The sequence below is a fragment of the Papilio machaon genome, chromosome 13, assembly GCF_912999745.1.
Source record: "Papilio machaon chromosome 13, ilPapMach1.1, whole genome shotgun sequence".
NCBI lineage: Eukaryota > Metazoa > Arthropoda > Insecta > Lepidoptera > Papilionidae > Papilio > Papilio machaon.
This window is the reverse complement of record NC_059998.1, coordinates 7,685,425-7,708,976: the sequence shown is the minus strand read 5'-3', so window position 1 is coordinate 7,708,976 and position 23,552 is coordinate 7,685,425. Positions and strand designations below refer to the sequence as shown.

General features: G+C 33.8%; 2 protein-coding genes across 2 annotated transcripts in view; both read right to left on the bottom strand.

Annotated features, from left to right (window-relative positions):
- The window catches only part of LOC106709219 (protein kinase C, brain isozyme), a 111,696-nt gene that overhangs the window by 24,998 nt on the left and 63,146 nt on the right, over positions 1–23,552 (bottom strand). The gene's annotated exons all lie outside the window — the stretch shown is intronic.
- Positions 8,260–8,851, bottom strand: LOC123721607 (bombyxin A-2 homolog). Its single transcript, XM_045680781.1, has one exon. It carries the CDS (start codon positions 8,581–8,583, stop codon positions 8,284–8,286), a length of 300 nt encoding a protein of 99 aa, XP_045536737.1. The 5' UTR covers positions 8,584–8,851; the 3' UTR covers positions 8,260–8,283.

Below are 23,552 nucleotides of genomic sequence, written 5' to 3'. Positions count from 1 at the left end.
TATATATAACTTAATATTAATTAGCTGTCGCCCGAGACTCTGTCTGCGCGAAATTAAGAAAAAAACTTAATAAGAAGTCTATGTGTTCTTCTAGGCTATGGTCTACATCTGTGCCAAATTTTATCAAAATAGAGAGCGGATCCGGAGATGCCTTCAAACAAACATTCATCCATCCATCTAAACTTTCGCATTTATATTAGTAAGAAGTAAGTGTTAACAAATTTACTAAAAAATCTCGAATGAAAGTATGCTCTATGCCACTCTGGGGACAAATGCAAATTGAACGACACCTTACTATTTAAAATCAACACGACATTTACCGGAAAAAAAAACTTATTTCAGACAAAAACATAAAATTACTCGTGATTTCCAATGTCGCAACTCTGGGTAAAAAAATATCATCATCCCTATCGTCGTAATACGTTTCTGTATTTGTTTCCGCAGGGGAAATTAACTACGCTTTCAATCTCACAAATATCCAAAAAAATTACGAATTCATCTGAGGTCACATAGCAAGTATAATATTAATATAGTCCGCGCATTTCGAGAGTATCCAGGCGTATCTAGCTCACAGCTTGTGACCTACATAGCCGGCAGCGAGGTGAGCGTTATAAAAACACAGGCTTTGCCCGATTGTTTGACTACAGTTAGCATTCCACTGCATGTTGCAGGGCTGCCAACATTAAATAAACGAAGAACACTGGCTGCAAAATAAATGACTATCAATGAACAATTGTTTACAGGCGAAGAAAAACAAATGAACTTAATTTTTAGCCGAAAGAACGACAGTCGCTTGTTTCACATTGACTTTAAACTTAAAATATCAATACCAAACTATGCAAACCCAAAAGAGACAACCCTAGTTGCAGTGTAGAGTAGGACGCTTTCATTTGTTGCAAATGTTTGTAAAATATTTATTGTTGACATCTACGAATACTGTACCACTATTTTTGCTTTACCTCGAGTGAGCAAAAAGGTTAAGGTTAAAAGATTGAAAGAAAATGATAAAATCATAGCTTAAACAACATTTAACAATTTTAGTTTTTTAGTGTATTTAGTTGCAAGAAGTTCCTAAACAACAAGTTCTTTCATATCCGAAAAGTAAACGAACAATATTGCTCATATGATTTTCACTTAAGGGAATATTGTAGTCAATTCAGATATATCACAGACAGCTTTCAAGTAAAAAGGTTTTTATCCTCGCCTTTATCCACACTCGGCGGCGTTTGTGAGAAATAAATGAACTCGAAATCGTCTAAACGACAGTCTGCCTCGCCGTGGGCTGTTATGGCATATGGCGGGAAAATAAAAATGAATGGAGTTAACGTGTCGTGAAATGTACGATAAGAGATACGACTCAATGCTTATCTTGTTTTATTTACATTGCAAGGAATCCGTATTAAAATAATAACTTTATTTTTACACACTATTACTTCTTTTTAATTATTCTGCATACGCTTGAAACATTTACAATAGATGATATACGGATATGACTTGTTTTTTTATATTTTGCAGTCCGTACCTTTAACTACTAAGCTAGAAGTAATGTGTGTTTAAGCAGCTCATGACATTGTTGTAAACCGCTATTGTGTAGTTTGACTAAAAATTGACTTATAATATAGAACTATCTGTTAAATTTTATTTATAATTATTGATTTGATGTAAATCAAATAAAATATTATATTTCTTTGTATTTATGTAAAAGTTATAAAAACTTTTACAAAACTACATCCCACAAACTTTTGCCGGAAACCCTTCCGCATCCGTACATAGGAATGATTATTCTTACTTATACCCAAAGTCCGACCGCCACCGACCCATGACCCAACCCATTAACGAAACATGACGCACGCAAAATAGGATATTATCTTAGCTTTACCACATTTGTTTTGTCAATTCCTGATAAAACAAGTGACAACATAACTTATTTTATTATTTATTCGTAGTAACATAAGCTGTTTTTAAAAATAAGTTGTATTTTATTTCAATCATAGTACTATTTAATAAATAGTATTTATATGTCATATAATTTATACTTTTTGCTATAAAAAATACAAGATACAAGAAAATCTGTATTTATTTCAATTCTTTTTCCCTTAACTACAATGCTACGCTTAATAGAGCTACGTACTTACAAAGTGCTACGACGCTACGAAAGATTTTTATTACAAGAAAATAAATTTACAAATTACATTAAGCAATTTGAATAACAAATTGAAAATAAACTTCAGATGCCGCGAAATCGTCTTGTTTATGTTACAAAGATAAACTTTGTTCGCTACTTGTCTTTGTAATACAAATTTGAAATAACAAAACAGTACTAACGGTGAGTTTCAACTGTCGTAACAGCAATATTACGTAACAGCAATATTACTTAGTCTCTGAAAAAAAATAAAAAAAACTCACATGTAAATCGAAATTCATGGTTAGAAATGCCTACATAAGTATTGTATGGATGTAAAATATGTGAATCTATACATTTTAATAATATTGCAGTATCTGTATGTAGGTAATATTGAAAAAAAAACATATTACGTACATATGATATGCTGATGATTGTTAAAAATATATCCGTCTAAATTTATTTAGTTCCTATCTTACATCATATGAAGGATTTGAATACAGATATTACTTCGCTTTCCATATGTGTGAATAAAGTTTCAAGAAAATCTGTCTTGTCCCTTACAAACGCATAGGAGACAAATATTGTATACGTTGATTTTTATTTATATATAGATGTAAATTAAAAAATATATATATAACCTATGTCAACCGGGGATAGTGTAGCTTTTCAACAGAGAAATATATTTTTTCAAATTGGTTCAGTAGTGTCTAAGCCTATTCAAAGCAAACAAACAATTCTTTCCTTCTTATATTACTAGCTGTCGCCCGCGACTCCGTCCGCGCGCAGTTAAAAAATGGGGGGGGGGGGGGTATGAAAAATAGATGTTGGCCGATTCTCAGACCTACTCAATATGCTCACAAAATTTCATGAGAATCGGTCAAGCCGTTTCGGAGGAGTACGGGAACGAAAACTGTGACACGAGAATTTTATATATAAGATAAGATTAGTATGGATGTTTATGATAGATGTTTTTTATTTATTGTATCTATGTACCAGGCTGACATAAGAGGCAAGCGGTTTCCACTTGAACAGAGAGTTACGTAGGCTGTAGGCTTCGTAGCGATGTTAGCGTAGAGGTATCGTAGCTTCCGTGTTCGTGTCGCACAGTGTGGCAGTGTGTCGCTGTGCGGTGCGAGCGACCCACATCGCGCGGGTCGATGTGCGCGCGCCGCAACAGGTGAGATGACCCATCTGGCCATACAGCACTCGAATGCATTGTTTCTTTTATCTTTTATCGTACTGGGGTCTATTCGCGGTAATTTTTTTACCATTGAACCCAGCATGCATATCTAAAACAAAGTCAAAAGTTTGGAAGATAAAACATCAAATGTCAATACAATAAAAATGTTAATGAATCATATTTTTTCAGTCAGTTTGCATTCTTCCCGCATCCTTGTCTAATGAAAATAAAAAGGACCGTTTGTTTAACTTTAAAACATTTAACAACGTATTCAATAAAATAAATATGAAAGCAAATTGCTCCCTCAATGCATTCAAACGACAATCTCGGGACTGTTTTACATTCAAGACAAAAGAAAATTGGATACCGTTATGTTAAAGTATTACTAAAGGGACGCTTATCTTTTAACTATATAAATGAAATTCATTGTATGTTGTCCTAAAATGTAAAAAATATAACCTAACGTTAATAAAAACAACAAACCAGCCTCTAATGGATAAAATAGCGCCATTTATTATCTGTATTTTTAAACATTTTTTTTAATTAACACTGAATTAAGATATCCTTTATTTCACACTTTTTTTTTAGAAAATACTCTAAAACATCAAATAATTATTAAGCAATGTAAAAAAGTAATGTCGGGTGAAGTTCGAATTCGGTTTTCACTTATTTAGAATTTTTTTTCCTACGTCTACTATATGTGTTTTGTCTGGATGTAATATATACCCTTTGGCACTCCGGTAAGAAGTCTAATCCAATGCTACCTCGCTCGTCAAAATCAATTCATTTGTTTAGGCTCTAGGCTGTCACAAAATAATTTACGTACATACAAACCTACACAAATAAAAACAAACTCACATACGCCAAAAAATCATTACCATCTTATCAGTCGAGTAAAAATAAAAATGTTTATGAGAATTACTTAAAATTTTTGCTTCTGTAACATTATTTGAACGTTGACACTGCAACCCGTGTCAGGTGCACCCTATAAGTACAAACCGAAGTTTGGATGTGTACTATCTAGTCTAGTTTTAGAGTAAATAAAATCCTGTACCTTGTAGCTCCATTTAATCTAGTTTTAAAACGAATACGTTTATCGTAATCACTTTATTACTTAGAAGGAACGTTGTAGCGCAACGGGCGGTCTTAACTTCACTTATCATACTCCTTATTACGACGCCCATGTTTAAATAATGCGAATAGACTTAACAAAAAAAGTTAGATTCACTGCGGGACGTCCGCCTTGACAGATACCAAAGATATTTTTAGATTTCTAAATATGACACTAACATATTTTAAGAATAATTAAGTATTTGTTTTTGTTTCTCTTGGAAAGACAAGAGCCGAGATTAAAAGGATATTTTCAAATTAAAGAAAAAAATGATTTGGCTTTTTTTTTTAAATAATTTAATTTAATACAATTGACATTTCATTTGGAGGAGTCGTACATATAAATCGTTATTAACAAATCAGCAGTAGGACAGGAGTTCATCGATAGTGCAGGGATTGTCACAACATTCTGACACAACTTGCCTCTTGCTCCTGCCCAGCTTGTTGCCTCTATAAGGCATGAGCCAAGGCAAGTCGACGCGGACACCAGACCTCTTCACCAGTACTGTTTCCACTGGATCTTGGCATAACATAGCCAGTGCTGAGGCAAGTCGTCTACCGCAGTACATCTGACCAAAGTTGTCTTGACATACTGCAACACTTAGTAATCCAATAGATAAAATGACTAGTATCACTTGAACCTTCATGGTGAGGAATAGGTATTGTTGTGGAGAGATGTGAAAGTGGAATGTGGTGAAAATTAATATCCTTGCGTTTTTATACACTTTCATTATAATTAGTATTCGAAGCCAGTGTTGTGTGAACTAATTGAATCTGATTTTGATTATTTTGCGTAGGAAGCTACTCTACATATTAGATGAAAACGACGTGTGGTATAGAGGTTAAAATATCCGGTTGTTAATCCATGTTCATTAATGGTCTTGGGATCTATTTTTCGATACAAAAGAAAATATAATTTATTTTATCACTAGTGTTTTCAATTCATGATTATGTTTAGAAACTGTTCGTTTCTCTCCGTAAAGAGCAAACAAAAACAAAATAAGTGTAAAGATTCAAAATCTAATATTAAAGTTTTCTATTTCAAATCAATTTTTACTTAAAATTTCTTTCCCTTGTGGCTCAAATTGACTCTTTTAAGACTTCTTTAAATACCCGGCAAATCCAGTCCATATTTAAAAGTTATTTGCAAATATGTAAACAAGTGAAGTTATAAATCGTGAGCTAAGGGTAAAGATATGAAAGAAAGAAATCCATATATTTTAATTTTAGTAACCTATTTCTTGGTTGCGTATAAAACTGTCTTCCTACACTATTCATAAAAGTCACCTGTCATTAGTTGATATGAACGAACTGAATATGAAATATGAATACTTAATGATCTTAAGACCTATAAAAAGGGTCTCCTCGTCATATTCAGCACATTTATCAGCAACATCTCATACCATTCAGATCTAACTCCGGCACAATGAAAACATCGTCACTATTGTTGGTTCTGTGTGTCCTCTGCACGATGTATGTAGTGAGATGTCAAGATAACTTCGGTCAAGTGTACTGCGGTCGGCGGCTGGCATCGGCGCTGGCGCTCGTGTGTGATGACACGCCGCAACTGGTGCTGATAAAGAGGTCGGGTGCGGGGCCTAAGATGCAGGGGACGTGGCCTTGGCTGCCGGCACAACAGGCTCGCTCGCTCACCAGGAACAAGCGGCAGGTGGTCGCCGAGTGCTGCGAGAAGCCATGCACCATCGACGAATTGTACTCGTACTGCTAATATACTCCAACGATGTTCATCTACTCCACTCTATCTAATTGCTCTACTTTATATAAGAGAATTTATGACTGATTAAGCTAAGATTGCTGATAAAATTATAAATAAATAAAGCTATTGATTATTTACTTGAATTAAAACGATTTATTATTTCATACTGGTACAAATGTCTATTTAAGAAACAATTACGAATCAACGACATAGTTGCTAATATAATCAATACTGCTGTAAAACAGACTCTATGTGCTGCTCTAGGACAGTTTCGAACAAGAGAGCGCCCTAAGAGTTTTATTCAATATATGTTCTCAAAAACATTCCTTATACCACTTGCTCTATTGAGTTCACATTAATCCCCTCGTACAGTAAAAATATTATAGTTTTAATGCTTTCGCATAACTTTCTGAACCAGACTCTATAGAAAAATTGCCTAAGAAAAAATACATAGAAATAGATTTATATGCCTTCTTTAAATCACTTTTCATATCATTTACACTTAAGCTTTCTCTAAGTATCACTTAAATATAAAAATTGTTATTTATTCACCTAAGATCATGCGTTGGAAAAACTAGCCGTTTAATACTTGTTATTGCTTAAATTAAATTGTTGTCCATAATAAAGATGTATTTAGATTTTTTAAAATCTTACTAATGTTATAAATGCGAATCTTACGGTAACGGCTCAATGGATCTTAAAGAAATTTAGCATATATGTAGAACATAGTTTGAACGAAAAAATAGGCTATTTATTATGTTTTTTTTTTCAATTCCACGCGGACGGATACGGAGTAATGTATGAAGTAACGATTGACCACGATCCCACTTGATGTTAAGAAGTGATAGGCAAAATATGGTATGCGTTACACTAGTTGTATATTCACTCGTCTCATTGTAACTGACATTATTGATTTATTAATAATAAAAGTACTTATTAAGACTTTATTTAAGACTAGACTATTTAAGACTATTTCAATGGCTTTAGTAGTCTTATATAATATATTATTAAAGATTTAGTAATTTATTTAAAGGAAAATATATTTGAAAAAATATCAATAAATATAGGGAGTACGCGTAATGAATGTTGGGGGGAAGTTTCATAGGGAGTTCGCGTAATGAAAAGTTTAGGAAAAATTTTCTTCCAAGTTCCATTGGGTGTTCACGTATTGATTTTTTTAATTTTTTTTAAATAAATAAAATGTATATATATGGATTTAGAATTGAAGTAGGAAGAGGAATTATTAATAAAATCTTAAAAATATAAATGTTGATTTTAATACGTGAATGACCTATAAAAAAGAGCGCCGTGGTATACCAACCAGGGATATAAGCATATATGTGGGTGTGTGGTGAGACGAAAGTGGAAAAATGAAAAATTCCAAAGAGGTCAAAAATGAATGTAAATATATTAATATATTATTCACTGATATAAATTTGTGTACTCTAAAGGGGGTATGCAGAGTTAATAAAGAAAACCTTTACATAAAAATAATAATTAATTATTATTATTATTACAGTAACCACACTAATATAAAATAAGTTTAAGACTTACGGAAAGTGCTCTGAAAGAGATGTATGCGTAATTACATTAATGATAAAAGTTTCTCATAACAAACTTTTCCGAATTTGACTTAGACTGAATATATATATATAGGTACTAAGAGGCTATGAAGCTCGGTGTCTAGAAATAGATTATATCGATCTAGCACATATGTGAATGCATACTTGCAGCATTATTGCGTTGTGTATGAGTATCTGAGATTGTATACAATTTTAGTGCTGTACATTGATGCTTATTGCGAGACGATATGACGACTCGTGATGGTTATAAGAGTTGTTGCCTACGGCATATGGAAAAAAGATAGTCCATGAGTTGGTGGCGACGTGCTAAGCCAAGAACTTGTTGTTTATTGTCTACTGATGGTAAACCATCCCTTCTTAATATTATAATCTACTTTAGTTTGTCAGTTTTGGCAAAGCTTTTTATTATGTTCGTGTTAAGGTAGCAAGTTATAATAAGAAAAAAATAAATAGGTATACAATTAGTTTATTCCCAATTAATTTTTACACAATTTAGTTTAAGGCCTAATCAGTCATTGAAACTTATAAACAATTATGAATTACATCCACAGGTAGAAATCATCTAATACTAGCAGTAGGACATTAGTTCGTCAATGGTGCATGGCTTGTCGCAGCATTCAGCGACCACCTGCCGCTTGGTCCTGGTGAGCGAACGAGCGCGTTGCGCCGACAGCCAGGGCCACGTCCCTTGCAGCCAGGGCTCTGCCCCCGATCTTTTCAACAGCACCATCTGCGGCGAGTCCTCGCACACCAACGCCAGCGCCGACGCCAGCCGTCGTCCGCAGTACACCTGGCCGAAGTTGTCTTGACACGTAGCCAGATACAGTACACCGAAGAAGAAAACAATGAAATATACTAGACCTCTCATGGTTTGTATGTAAAGATTTTTAGATGTGGCAAGGTTGAGACACTGAGAAACTGTGATAATAACGAAAAGGATTCCAGCTTTTATAGCAGCAAAGTTCTAGACGCAAATAATCCCACATACGTATATACATATGTCAAGTTCGGTAACCGGAACTAATGTGAGTTGAATTTTGTGTTGAAACGTAGGAGTCACCTAAGCATCATACAGGTGACAGGGACTTGCTACGAAGATATTTATGGTATGTATAGTTAATAAATAGTACAAATAGTTTTTTTTTTCGAATAGAGATAGAATTTTCGTCACTCATCCTACGCTGCCTATGCGAATTACACAGATCATTAAACAAACTCATGACAAAGACCAACACATCAGTATAAAAACTAGAGTAACTGCTACAATAAGCATATTCCATGAACAAACTTCATACAATCATGTCACCATACAATATCGTCTTCTTGATTTTCACATTCTTAGCAACAGTATATTGTCAATGGGGGCAAGAGCAAGTGTACTGCGGTAGAAGACTGGCCACGACCTTGGCCTTCCTCTGCGATGAGACTCCAATGAAGAGAAACCATATGTTAGACTCCAATTGGCCGATCGTGACGTCACGGTGGAGTAACAGTCTTGGCAGAAGGAAGCGGCAAGTCGTGGCAGAATGCTGCGAAAAGCCTTGCGCAATTGATGAACTGATATCGTACTGTTGACGTCATGGGTTAAATTTAAGTAAAGGGTAATGTGAAGTATGAATTCTAAACTGTATAATTATATTTTTGATTCGTGATAATTTTAAAAATAAAAGATTTACCAAATTATGTTGTCCATTGTCTATTTTTGGATGTTACTTAAAACTATATCGTATACCTATAATGCCACATACTAAAGAATACTAAAAATACCAGTGGATATAGAGGTAAAGGCAGATAAGTTCTCGAAACTTTCAGGTGAATCTTACTAATATTATAAAAGCGAAAGTTTAGATCGATGGATGAATGTTTGTTAGAAGGTATCTCCAAAATTGCTCAGTGGATGAAACTTGGCATAAATATAGAACATAGTCTGGAAGAACACATAGGCTACTAGATAAGATTTATTTTAAACTAGCTTTTACCCGCGACTCCGTCCGTTCGGAATGAAAAATAGAAAACGGGGTAAAAATTATCTTATGTCCGTTTCCTGGTTCTAAGCTACCTGCCCACCAATTTTCAGTCAAATCGATTCAGCCGTTCTTGAGTTATAAATAGTGTAACTAACACGACTTTCTTTTATATATATAGATAGATATTCCATGCCGACGGAGTCGCGGGAAAAAGTTAGTAATTTAATAAAGCAAGATGGACATTTGATGGTATTTGAGATCATAGAAGATTTGAACGCCATTTGATATTAAGCGCACATTTCTTTCTCCTTCTGTTAACATATTTCACACGTTCTACTTATCAATAAATCATTCAATAAAGCGCACGAAAATTAACGTGTAAATTCAGAATTGTAACCGAGGTTGATAAGTGAAACATGCTAGCGTCGAGCCAACTGACAGTTATGTCAATAACGTGGATAGATCCGTCGAAATAGTCGTTTATGAATTCACTTAATGCCTGGCACACTGACATTCATATTACTGCAATGCATGTGGAATTTCGGTAATATATTTCGGCATTTTTGAAGTGTGCTATTTTTTATCTGCATACGAAGATAATAAGAAGTAATATAAAAATTGTATGTTCATATTTTGATTAAAAAAAAACTTTATTAATATCCTCAAATAATGACCATTATACCCACCTATATACTTTCTCATACGACGTCTATTTCATCTTTTTTTTTCATCATAGTTATTAAGTAAAAGGCATTAACGTGTAACATCTATAAATCCCTTGACTCGTAAACTGATGGTAAATTCAAACGAGCTCTATCAACGAGCACAGAACACAGCTTCAGTGGAACACAAAAGCGGGCCCCTCTGTCCCCCGGGCCGGAACTTAAATATTCAGAAGGTCAGACAAACATTGCTTCGTGTAACGATCCGCCTTTAGCGAAATTCAACTCAAACATCACATACCGGCTTTTGTTTTATTGTACTTTCGATGTATAAAACAAAAACACATCTAAACCTCGACAGATGTGTAAGACCTCAGTTATCTCTCTAGGATCTGTAGCTGTCGGCTGAGGAAACCGTATGAAAGCCCTTTTAAATCTTGGAGAAATATAATCTCTCTATTGATCTAAATCAATTAAAGATAATTTAGTTCTTTTGTATTTCTATGAGGTCCTCTATGCTATTCTCTTATTAGGTGAATCAGTGGCTATCGTTTTACGATTGCTTGCCATCTAAGGTCAAGACTGTAATCCCTTTTGCCGATTAGGGCTAGATGAAAGTTTTGACTAATGTTCATGTGTCTGCCATACTCTACACTATAACCAGAGAGGGAACATGCTCACTGTATATATAGTGTACTAGCTTTTACCCGCGACTCCGTCCGCGCGGAATAAAAAATAGAAAATGGGGTAAAAATTATCCTATGTCCGTTTCCTGGTTCTAAGCTACCTGCCCACCAATTTTCAGTCAAATCGATTCAGCCGTTCTTGAGTTATAAATAGTGTAACTAACACGCCTTTCTCTTATATATATAGATAATCACATATTTGACTAGGGCATTAATCTAAAGTAATAGAAATAAGTTTCTTAAAATCAATATATATTTATTCTATAAAATCATTCATAACATTAAATTTTGTACTTAATAGTATTAAGACATTCAGACATTAAGCTCTCCTCTTTTAGATATATAACTTTAACCTTTCTTCAAAATTATCAGCAGTAGGAGTACAATTCGTCAATGGTGCATGGCTTCTCGCAGCATTCGGCGACCACCTGCCGCTTGGACCTGTTGAGAGAGCGCGCACGTTGCGCTGGTAGCCAGGGCCACACGCCCGACCTCTTCACCAGTACCGACTGCGGCGCGTCTTCGCAAACCAACGCCAGTGCCGACGCTAACCGCCGCCCGCAGTATACCTGGCCGAAGTTATCTTGACATCTCACTACATAAACCATGCAGAGGACAGACAGAACAAACATTGATAGTAAATTTTTCATTGTGTATGTTAAATTAGATATGAACGATGTGAGATGCTGCTGAGAAATGTGCTGAATATGACAAAGAGTCCAGTTTTATAGCTCTTATGGTATACTTGATATTCATAAATCATACATAGCGCACTCATGTGAACTAACAAGATCTGAATGTCGAAAATGTCGTGGTAATGCGTAGGAAGATGCTACGGGCTAAAGAAGGTGACCAAGATATTAATATCACCGATGATATTAAAATACAATGTCACTTTTTTTAAAAAAGAAAACGACGGAGAACATCAAAAAGTAATGTTAAGATACAATGATATCAAGTTAGAGTATGGTGTTCTCCTATTGAAAAGGCACAATCAAGTTTGCTAAGATTGCGTTAAGAGCAAATATAGAATCTCTCGTTCGTTACATCATGTTCCTGGCCTTACCCAATCACTTGAGGTTGGCGTATAGTTTAAAACTCTCTTATTCGTTAGGGGGACGATTATTACAACTTATCATAACCTAAAGGAATCCATCTTTACAAAAAATTTATTTCCGCATAATATTTTATGAGGGTCGGCGATTTATTAATTTCTAAACATAGAGCTTATACAGTTAATATCAGCTTACGGTCTGCGGTCATTTGTGTCGCTACACAAAGGGATCCGGACCTTGAATTCGCGTGATACGAAGCCCTTAAGGAAATTACTAAAACATTAACTAGGCCCAGTTTACGCAAAACATGCGATACATCTTCAACGGTCTTTGAAAATTATGAAAACATGAAATAAGCCAAAAGCTTTACCGAACAAAATGTTTTTTTTTTATATTTGAAACCATAAACCTTCATCAGTCATCAATTAATCTGTTAGGTAAAATGCACAATTCGTTATTCGACATTTCTTATTGAATTGAATTTTCAATGTTTTTTTTTTATTTCCCTATTATAAAACTAAAATATACAGAGAAGGTAATATACCGGAAAATGTTATCATCCAGTTGTGACTCAAAGACTCATTAGTTTGTCAATGGCTTTATAGTTTTCATTAATTATTTCAGCTGAATAAGACTAATGATATATTCAAGATGGCCTGAGCTGGCCGATCATTAATTACAGGCCACGAATTTAGTGCACAATACTCTAATATTCAGCTAGTCACGTGAAGGTTACAGATCCTTGGGTTATACATTACTACAATAGACCTTTATAAAGCTATATTTATTAATTAAAGTCCATAATTGTTCAATACCAATTCGCCAATTAATCAGTTATATCTCCAAATCGAATAGCTAGAAGCATGGCGAGATTTTGAAATTAGAATAGTTAAAAACCATTCCATAAAAAGCATAACATTTTGTAAAACTATAGTAACTAGTATGACATATACACTAGTGAAAGTATTTTCGGTTAGGTACGACAATTTTAGGGTAAAACAAAAATATCTTTAAAAATAAGGTAAGAGTGTGGTTTAACCACTTAGCACAGGCGTCAATATCGATCTGCATTACCCCATAAAACGTTTAAGTACCCACCAAATCGAGTTATAAAAGTGCAACAGGTTTCGCAAATTATACGAATCGTTTCGTGTGGGATAAGTGACGATTATAGCTGTGGACAGACAGACGCACGTCGCAAAAACTAGTCAGCGCGTTGGAAAATGTTAAACGCTCGCTCGGGATTGAGATGGCGTCGACGACTGCTTTTTATGGCTTAATTATGTGCCTGCTACGGCCGCCATGCCTCCACGACTGCCAGGACATTCCACTGTTTTTACACGTTTAATGAAATCGTATAAAATTTGTGTAATGTCTTTTGTTTTAATTTTAACTAATACTTTAAGTTGAGTACTTTAAGAGAGTTGATTTATGTAACCAGAGAAAAATAATAACACAACAGAACTCCGATAATTGTGATGTATCTTTTTTTGTCTGAAGAATCATCACCTCATCGGTCTCATCACTAATTATTATTAACACATTCCTTTTAGTTCCTTCTAACAAAAGCATTTCAAGTTTGAATTCAATGTCATTTTAGAGACAAAGGTAAAATAAAATCTTGATATATCCTAACACATTACAACGACATGGAATTTAAACGGTCGTGTACTTATTGGTACAGACAACATACAGCAAAGGCGTAAGATCAATCATTATAAATATAAATTTATCCGCCGCGTGGAAACAGAGTAACAAGCCGCTCAGATTATGTCAACAAGCTTATGAATAATTCTAACAAATGGTCCTTGTATCTTTTATTTATTTCTATATTTACTGTACAAACATTTGAGCTTTGATACCTTTAAAAATTATACGGCTTCATGGCTTACAAATTGTACGTAAAATAGTGTAAGAAAAAGATTTTTAAAAGCTGTTTTATGCTTATTTCATCATCATCATCGTCATCATCATCACCGTTACATGAAAATAGAATGTTGTAGTTTTAAATTACTGGAAAGCAGTTCCATATATTAATTTAGAGGAGAGACAAAATTATAAATAGAACATTATTGTAGGCTTTATTAGAGTTGTGTGGATTAAAAATAACTATAGTTATGACGAAAATATCTTTATACTGAGAATAGACAAAATTAACTTGACGAAAAATCATTAGAGTGTGAAAATACAACCTACGCCGTGTTCATATATCATTTGAAATTATCTCACCTTTCTGAACGTGAATAATTAATCAGAAAATATACTATAAAAGCATAGACAATTCTAACTGGCAATACATTAGTGTTATCATCCAACCATGGCAACACATGTAGCTTTCGGATTCCTCATCTTCACGATTCTCCTGGCATCCATATCTTCCCAGGGGGAATACATGCAAATGTACTGTGGAAGGAAGTTAGCATTTACCCTGGCATCCATCTGTGGTGAAGCACCAGTGAAGAGATCAGGGCAGAGACAAGATTGGCCATGGATAGACGTGCAAAAAGCGAGAACTTTAAGTCGGAACAAGAGACAGATAATCTCGGAATGTTGTGAAAAGCCTTGCACTATTGAAGAATTAATGTCATACTGTCCTACATCTATAATGATCTAATTTGCCTGCTGATTTTTGTACTCATATTTATTGTGATATAATAAACTTGTAAATCGCAAATTGGTATATTTTTAAAACACTTACACGTTACACTTATCTTTACTTTTAAACAACGATTTTTTCATTCAACAGGCTTTTTTTTCATTTCATTCGATACTTGCAAGTAACATAGAGACAAATTCCATAAAAACTGGCAATATGAAAATATGCAGTATTTTAAGCATATAAATAGTTTGCTTAGTTTATTTATAGGCTAATTACGTGTTAAAATGTGGATTTACTAAAATGGATATTCTCCTTACTTTATTACTCCACAAAACATAGCGGATAATTACATTGATCCGGTACATTTATGTTATACGTGGAAAAACTACAGTTTTATATTATCTGCCTTAACTTGAGATTGGTATTAAATATAATAAAATATTTTTGAAGTAGTGCTAAATAAAACCAAAAGGAACACTAGTATATTACTTTTTCATTGCCCAAAATAATGTAAAATGACTAAAAACAATTATTAAAAAAAAAAACAAACATTAAACGTTAAGTTACGTTGACATAAATCATTTCGGTTAAAATCGACGAAGGTTTGCGTTATGTTACTGAACAAAAATTTCCGTCACATACATAAAACTGTTGCGGGAAATAAATATACATCAAACAAATTTTCAAGTATCAAATAGCAGTGATCGCAGTAGCGCGGACTATTTGTATTCATGTTTGGGTGCAATTCGTCTGGTCCTTCGTAAAGCTCGTATCGTGAGAAATCGAACTGGGCTAATTATCGCCAATTACTTTTGCTTCCACATTTGCTATATAAGTTTTAGTCTGGTTTTTTGTTAAAAAACTTTTTCACAAATCTCATGCTACAAATAATTTGTAGATCAATTTGTTGTTATAGATTACTTGTGATTGTTACTTTAAGAATTGACATAAAAATTTCGACGACAGCTGAGATTTCAATTAAAAGTGAAGGTTTATTCTAGATAAACAAAAAGAATATCTCGCAATATACCTATGTAATTTAATCATCGAATAAATTCATGTCACATTCGCGGGGCGTGTAACTTGTTTATGTAATGTTGTGTTGTTTGTTCAACAAAATTATGTATAGCTACCACAATTTTCCACTTGTAACATTAACTTATTTAGGATGGAAGTGCCTATTAACTCGACTTATGATAACGAGTTTCATAGAGGCACCATTTCTCAGGCTTTTTTTAATTATTTTAGTTAATATCATCATGATCAGCTCACTATACGTCTCCACTGAGAAGTTCGGAACCTAACCTCATCCTAGTCTCAGTACATAGTCCACCCCGCTGGCCCAGTGCTGGTGGGTTGACTTCACACATATCTTTGAATTTCTTCGCAGATATGTGCAGTTTGCATCACGATGTTTTCATGGTAAGAACGACAGATAAATGTAGATATGTAAATCGAAAAACACATTGGTACATGGCGCGATTAGTACCCAGGACCTGCAGATTACAAGTCAAGTGCTTAACCTCTGAGCTACGACGTTCATTAGTTAAGCATCTAAATTAAATCACATTTTACATTAAAATATTATGGGCATATAAAAAACTTAATCATGGTCAGACGGTGGGCAACTTAGATCAGTGATTCTCAACCTTTTTTTGTTGCGGCACATATTTAACGATTTAAAAATTTGGCGGCACACAAAGAAAAAGATAAAAATTATTTACTTACTACAACACACTGCATAAATAATTTATCAACTGTATCAAATTAATTGACTCTATATGACATTTCTAGACGCTAATTTTTTTTCAATTATTTTTTGGTCATTGTTCTTTTACGCGAAGAAATACAGACACAGTGTGCGTGTGCAGCAAGTCAGCGAAAGTCAAAATTTGGCGGTACACTTTTGAAATTTGGCGGCACACAAAAGTGCCGCGGCACAGTGGTTGAGAATCACTGACTTAGATAATAACTTGTAAGGTTAGTCCGCTGGCATAAGGGCTGGCCTTAGTCTCTAGGGAGCTCATTCATTATTTACGAGCCTGAACAAACTCACTGATCTCACTAATTACACAGTATCCAACTGAAAATAAATATATACCTTTCTCAAATTCTTTATATAAATAATTTTGTATATCACATAGTAATAATAGTAACTGGATGTTCTTAAAATTGGCCGAATTTCCGCCGCTTTTCAATTATTTTCAATCAAAATTTTTTAACCCGTAAATAATCATTAAATAAAAAACATCAATCTGAAAGAAAAAAACAAAATTGGCTAACAACTTAGGATAGATCAACTCAAATGGCGTTCGACTGGTTACATGATGCGAGACATAAGAGGAAAATGGAGCAGGGTGGTAACAGAAAGGTATCCGAGAGATGGGAAAAGGAGTAGAGGTCGGCAGCCTCTGAGATGGGAGGACGACATAAAGATGGCAGCCGGCCCATATTGGAGGAGTCGCCTAAGACAGAAAACAATGGAGGAGCACTATGCCAAGAGGCACACTGAGATTAGGGACATTTTATAATTTTTTATCACGTCTATATTTCAAATAATTTCAGAATAAAGTGCTATATTATTATTATGTATCATTAAATAAATGGAGAACAAAAAGGATGGCGATATTCTTAAAACGCACGTATTGCGACAGTGGAGATTCACCTTTACTTAACCGTAGACATCTTTCCTATGAACATCCTACATACTGTCACATGTCATTATTTCACTCCAATAAACATTGAATAATAAATCAACCACCATCTATAAAAGGAAACAGAAATGTATTTTCCTCACATTACTTAAAAGGACGTCAGTAAGTACGTTACATAGCTTCCATTGCGAACTTATTGTGAAACTAATAAATCTAAGTAAAGTCAAATCAGACCTCAATTTACCATGAAAGAGACGTAGGTTACAAATTACGTGGAATACACAGGTATGTTTTAATTATAAACTATTTGCTACATATCCCGTTTCAAACGGCTCAACGTATCTTGATGAAATTTGGCTTCTTGATCTTGAAGAATACATAGTCCAATTATTTCATTTTTTCTTTAAATCCGCGCGAAGGGAGTCGCCGGCGACAGCTAGTTCGTATATAAAATTTTCTTTGTTACATGCTATTCTTCCCTTATTTATCTGCTAGCCTTTTTCTACCTAATAAACTTTTAAAGCTCAGTGTCGTTATCATCGAAGATTATCTCTAAACTTTCAGAGTTCAGTTTCAAACAAATTAATAATAATTTCAAATACATGCTTTATCCATTAGCCCGAGTCAAAGTTCTAGAAACGTCGGAGTCAACTCCGCCTGTGCAAACCGGGATAGTGCATTAATGAACTAAGTTGCAACTTGGAACTACAACTTTAAACTTCATTTAGTAACACTAAGATTCATTATTTTCATCAATATTATTCCTTTATGTTGGAATTTTATACTCCCTTTATCAATGATTTTTGCCTTCAAAAAATTATTTATTATTAATCATTATTCAGAATTATCACATTACTTTTTAAATATGTTTCAAAAAGTGATTCTTTTGTTTCAGGCGATTTAAAAAATATAATAACAGATTAAAAATACACTGCTCTTAAAGAAGACACAACTGTGCTGAAAACTGTCTTAAAATGTTCTAGTTGCGAGCAGTATTATCTAGATATACGGAGCACCGGGTTCACCATTGGTTCGCTGTCTATTGCATTATCTGAAAGGCGTCGACTCGCCACAAAATGTATAAACGCCTCTAGTTGAATTACGGCCCTTAACGTTCATTTATCGATAATTAATGCAATAACAAGATCATTCTATAAAGGGCGAGCTAACTAAAATACGCCTTCTAATATTATAAACTAGCTTTTACCCGCGACTCCGTCCGCGTGGAATAAAAAAAAAAAAGAAATCGGGGTAAAAATTATCCTATGTCCGTTTCCTGGTTCTAAACTACCTGTCCACCAATTTTCAGTCAAATCGATTCAGCCGTTCTTGAGTTATAAATGGTGTAACTAACACGACTTTCTTTTATATATATAGATATAGATAGATAGATTTAGAAATACAAAAATACCACAGTAACTTGTTTCAATTACGCATTTACGTAGCTTCGCGTAGACACCACAGTCGCTACGAAATTAATTTACATCAGTGGTGCTACGAAATTTAAATATTTAGCGTAGTCATCATTTTTAATTTTTTTTTTCGTGTCATAATTTCACTTAGGCCAGTGGTATTTATTTACATTATATTATAAAGGTTGGTAACGCTTCATCGAAATTATTACTAAGCAATAGGTAAGTAAAGTTTAAGTAAATTGGTAATAAGAGTAAGCAACTGTTTTATTCTAATCATCAGCTCACTATACGTCCCCACTGAGTACCTACCCATACCCTACATACCCTAAGTAAGGAGCGACTAGGCCATAGTCAACCACGCTGGCCAAGTGCTGGTTGGTCGATTATTCTTAAATTTCTTCACAGGCTGCACATTTAAATCGAAGATCGATAAGCGGATTGGTACATGGTGGGATTCGAACCCAGGAACTGCAGATTACAAGTCAAGTGCTTAACCCCTGAGCCACCGACGCTCCTCACTCCACGCACGCTTTTATTCCACGCTAAAGTTTATCAAGGTAAGTGAATAATTAGTTGTTAGAATCTTTTATCTGACAAATTAGAAAACGGCCTGAAAGGTAAGAAAAATTGTCAATTTACTGTAACCATATCAACTAAACAAGGTTTAACAACGTAAACCCGCCGCTACATTATGGAATGTCAATATTGTGTGACAGGTAATAAATAAGTGATTTATTACTGTGTTCGCTGTCAGAGCTCTGCGAGTAATATGACAAAAATCAGAATAAGTTGATTATTTTAATCGTTTTTTTTTTAATTCATTGCTTTATTTTATTATATGTTTTCTTTCAGACTTATCTACATCTGTGCAAAATTTCATCAAGATCCGTTGATGTTCTAACAAACGTTCATCTATCTAAATTCGTATATATAATATTAGTAAGATTTATTTATGTATGTATCGTTTAACGCTTTTCCTACTTGTGTAAAAAGTTTCTACAAAAAAATAGTATAGTATATGTTATTCTCTCTTGAATGTAAAGTTTATGAATGAAGTAATTACAAAATACAAACTCGTATATTGTTTTATATTTTTGAGTCTCTTTTTATGCTTTATATTCTTTCAAGAAAAATAAACAAATGATCGAAAATAAAATTAGTAAAAATTAATCAAAGCGAACCCATTCAAGTGAAAGAATAAGAATTCAAGTAGCCATTTGCTTGTTTGCCATCGTTTGGTAAAAAAAAAAGTAAACGACGCTGGATAATTTACAAGTAAAATTCAGCAAGAATGTATTACAGGGGGTATCTTTGCTAATTGAACGGTGTCCCGAAAAAGGCTCCCGGGTCCTTGCTTAATTAAAATTGGAAGACGCCGCGGATCATTTATAACGAACAGCCCTCGAATACGAATGGGTTGATCAAGTGCAATTCATAAGCGACTAGCGGACGAATTTATATTAACAATTTGTTTTCATATTTAGTTTGATTTCTCTGGGATCTTCCGTAGAATAAAACATGATTGTAACTGTAGATTTTCACTGTTGTAACTATTGTAAAAATTCAAAAACATATTGTCAACTCATTCTCTTTTAAAAATAGCCAGCATGAAAATTAGCAAAAGTACTGCAACGGATAGAGTTAAATGCAAAAATATTGCTCTAATGAGGCCTTACTTCAGTATTCTTTCCCTTCTCACCCTTTTCTTATTAGAAAAGAATGGGAAGGGGAAGTGGATTTGATGGAAAAGGGGACGCATAGTAAAGGGAAATATTATATTTCTGTGCATCTCCTCGATACCATTCGATTAAAAGTAGGCAACGCATCTGCAATTGTGGATGTTTATGGGCAGCGGTTGGTTAGCCATTTCGATGAAACCTGTGGCCGCTTGTTCGTTTGCCACCTCTTCATAAATTTATATTTTTTTGAATTTACATAATCAATTCACTTTTCACAAGAGAGCGTTTTGTCATCTAGTGTTTTGCGGATGTTACAAAAATTGCAATAACGTAAAAATATCATTAGCGTTTTACCGCTCACCCTTGCAACATACCTTAATGCTTAGAGGAAAAGTCGTTACTTGTGTTTTATAAATTAGTGAGCGGTTTTGGGACGAGGTGTCGCTTACCTGAAAACAAAATACGGATATAAATTAAAAGGGGAGAATTTTATTACTCGATAGATATTACAAAATAATAAGTAATTACAAAACATCGACATTGACTACAAAGTCAACTTGAAATCCTGTGATTGACCAGAGCGTAGGTCTATTTGTAAGTATTCAAATTTAAAATATGTTAAGTTGGAATTATTTTACGTAATTACGTTTTTAATATGTACATGAAATTTTTACAAAGGCATATTAATATCCACGAGAGAAATTTGAATGAGCATTTAAACAGGTTGTATAATTTATTTTCTAACATTGCATCCACTTAATCAAGTAACTTGATACTTAGATTTATAAAAGAAAAGATAATTCTCAACCTTCGGGAGTCGGAACTTTATAAAGTGGTGTCATTAAAGTACAAAAGAAAATGAAACTCGAGTCTTCAGTATCATTAGGGCGAAGTCTTACGAGCTTCGCAAAAACTGGTCGCAGAGTTATTAATGATGGGAAAAATTAATTGGTTTCTGTACCGTGAAATATTAACTGATTCAATCATTCGGGAAATAAATTTATGATGCAATCTATTGTAACATTCTTTATTAACAGATTAGATGTTGATGGATACAAAGTTAGAAAAAGACCGGAGAAAGTATGGAAGGATTTTGTGAAAGAAAAAAAATGCGTAAGATGGAAGTGAAAAACGTGACGGCTGTTAGACCTGGGAGCTAGACAATTTAACATTCGATAAGCATTCAAATATGTATGAAAGTGGCAATAACTTGCGATATGTCACGTATTTTTGAGATTTTGACACATTTTGTCGATTCTATTAGCGATAGCAATAATTGAATATTACATTGTCTATACCCGATGTATCTAAAGGGCAGGTTAGCGATAATGTAACTTTCTTTATTCGTAAAGCTAAAGTAAATATTTATAGATATGTAAAAATTCCAACAACAAACTACTAATAAAGTTTCGTTTTTCAGTTACTTTTTATTACGTCCTTCAGTGCGTGATGTATATTGAAGTTGCTGAAAATTTCAGGTCGCAACTTCAATAAGCTCTTCGTTATACGTAATTTGTGCAAAAAGCATAACTTAGAGTTCAAAGTTATACACAGTTACGATAAAGGTTATTTAAAATTAAAAATAAACCACAGGTTGCCTCTTTTCATTTAGGTATTAATTATTTTACTTTTTGTATGAGTTTGTACAAAGAGGCAGAGATTTTTTTACAAAGCAGTTTATGAGAGGAACTTGTCTAAAGAGTTTTATTTTTAATTATAACCGTTATTTTACATATTATAAAATACCTGGGCGAAAACAATTTTTTTTTCCAAAGAGAATGAATATCATCCATGTTGACTTCACATGTGTTTAGGTAGTGGAAGTCTACGTTAAAATTTCAAAGCAGATTTTCTAAAATAACAAACTACACTATTAAACTAGGTTGAAAATAATAATACATTGTTAAAATTAAGACGAGAGTATTAATTTAATTTAAAAAAACCTTTATAACGTTTTAAACATATTTTCAACACAGCACAACACAGAACATAGAGATGAGTATTTAGACGTACAATAATGCAGGTTATTACGTACAATATTCGTGTCAATCCTGACCCATTTCAATGTGATTCAAAGGGAAGGCGCGACGGTGTTCTGAATGAAAATACCTGAATAAGAAGAAGGCTAATAGAGGCGCACGTGTTCGCATTAACATATGAATGCTGCGAAACGAGGTAGAAATGCCATCTCACATCTGCGCGCCAAATGGAACGACGAGTATTTTTAAAAAAGGAATAAATTTTACGTCTTCGTAACGGCCAGTGTCATTCTAAAATTATAAATGAAAACTCTTTTGGAAAAAATATATTTTTACTTTGCCGAATTTATTTACTTTTTTATGGTGAAGAAAAAAGAATTTATTTTGAATTTGGAATACCGGCGTTTTTTTCCATTTATTTAAGAAAAATATGTTTTCAACGTCGATTTGTGAAAATCTTCATCTTTGAAACTTCTTTTAAATTTCTTCGCTTAGAATTCTTAGCAATAGAAAAAAATATAAGCGCGAGTTAGTAATGGCAGACATGTTGGATTTGCATACGTACGCGACCGCGGCAATATGGCCGCCAAAGCACGCAAAAGGGAAGAAATTTCACCGTACTCCAAATGGAAAGGTTATATTTTATTCATTAAAGAACGGATCCGCATTAAAAGGATTTCTTTATTTATATTTTCAATGAAAGTGCTATTTTATTTATTATGAATAACGTTGTCTGTTTGTGTTATAAAATATTTTATCTTTGTTTTAAGTAAATAAAGCAAAATATTAAACAATTTCTAGTTTATCAAAACTAAACTAGTGATGGTTTGTTAAAGTAAAACAAAGCCCTGTGGCAAACTGTTCCACGAATAAGAGCAACCCTCTTCAACATTTGAAATGTAAGTTGTCACACAAAATTGCCCACAGCAAAGAATAAATACAACTATGATATTATTTTATATCTACAAGCAGTCTTTGCAGGAAACAGACTAAAAATAATGTTTGGACCAGTTAACAGTGGACCTAGCACGAATATTTGTGACAATTGCCTTCGTATCGTCATCGACAATTATGTCAAAATTAGTATGAGATTTTTGGTGTACTTTATGCTCCGCTTACTTTTTGTATATTCAGAAAATAG

Coding starts and splice junctions, on each gene's coding strand:
- LOC123721607 (XM_045680781.1), bottom strand. CDS start 8,583: ATGAGAGGTCTAGTATATTTCATTGTTTTCTTCTTCGGTGTACTGTAT.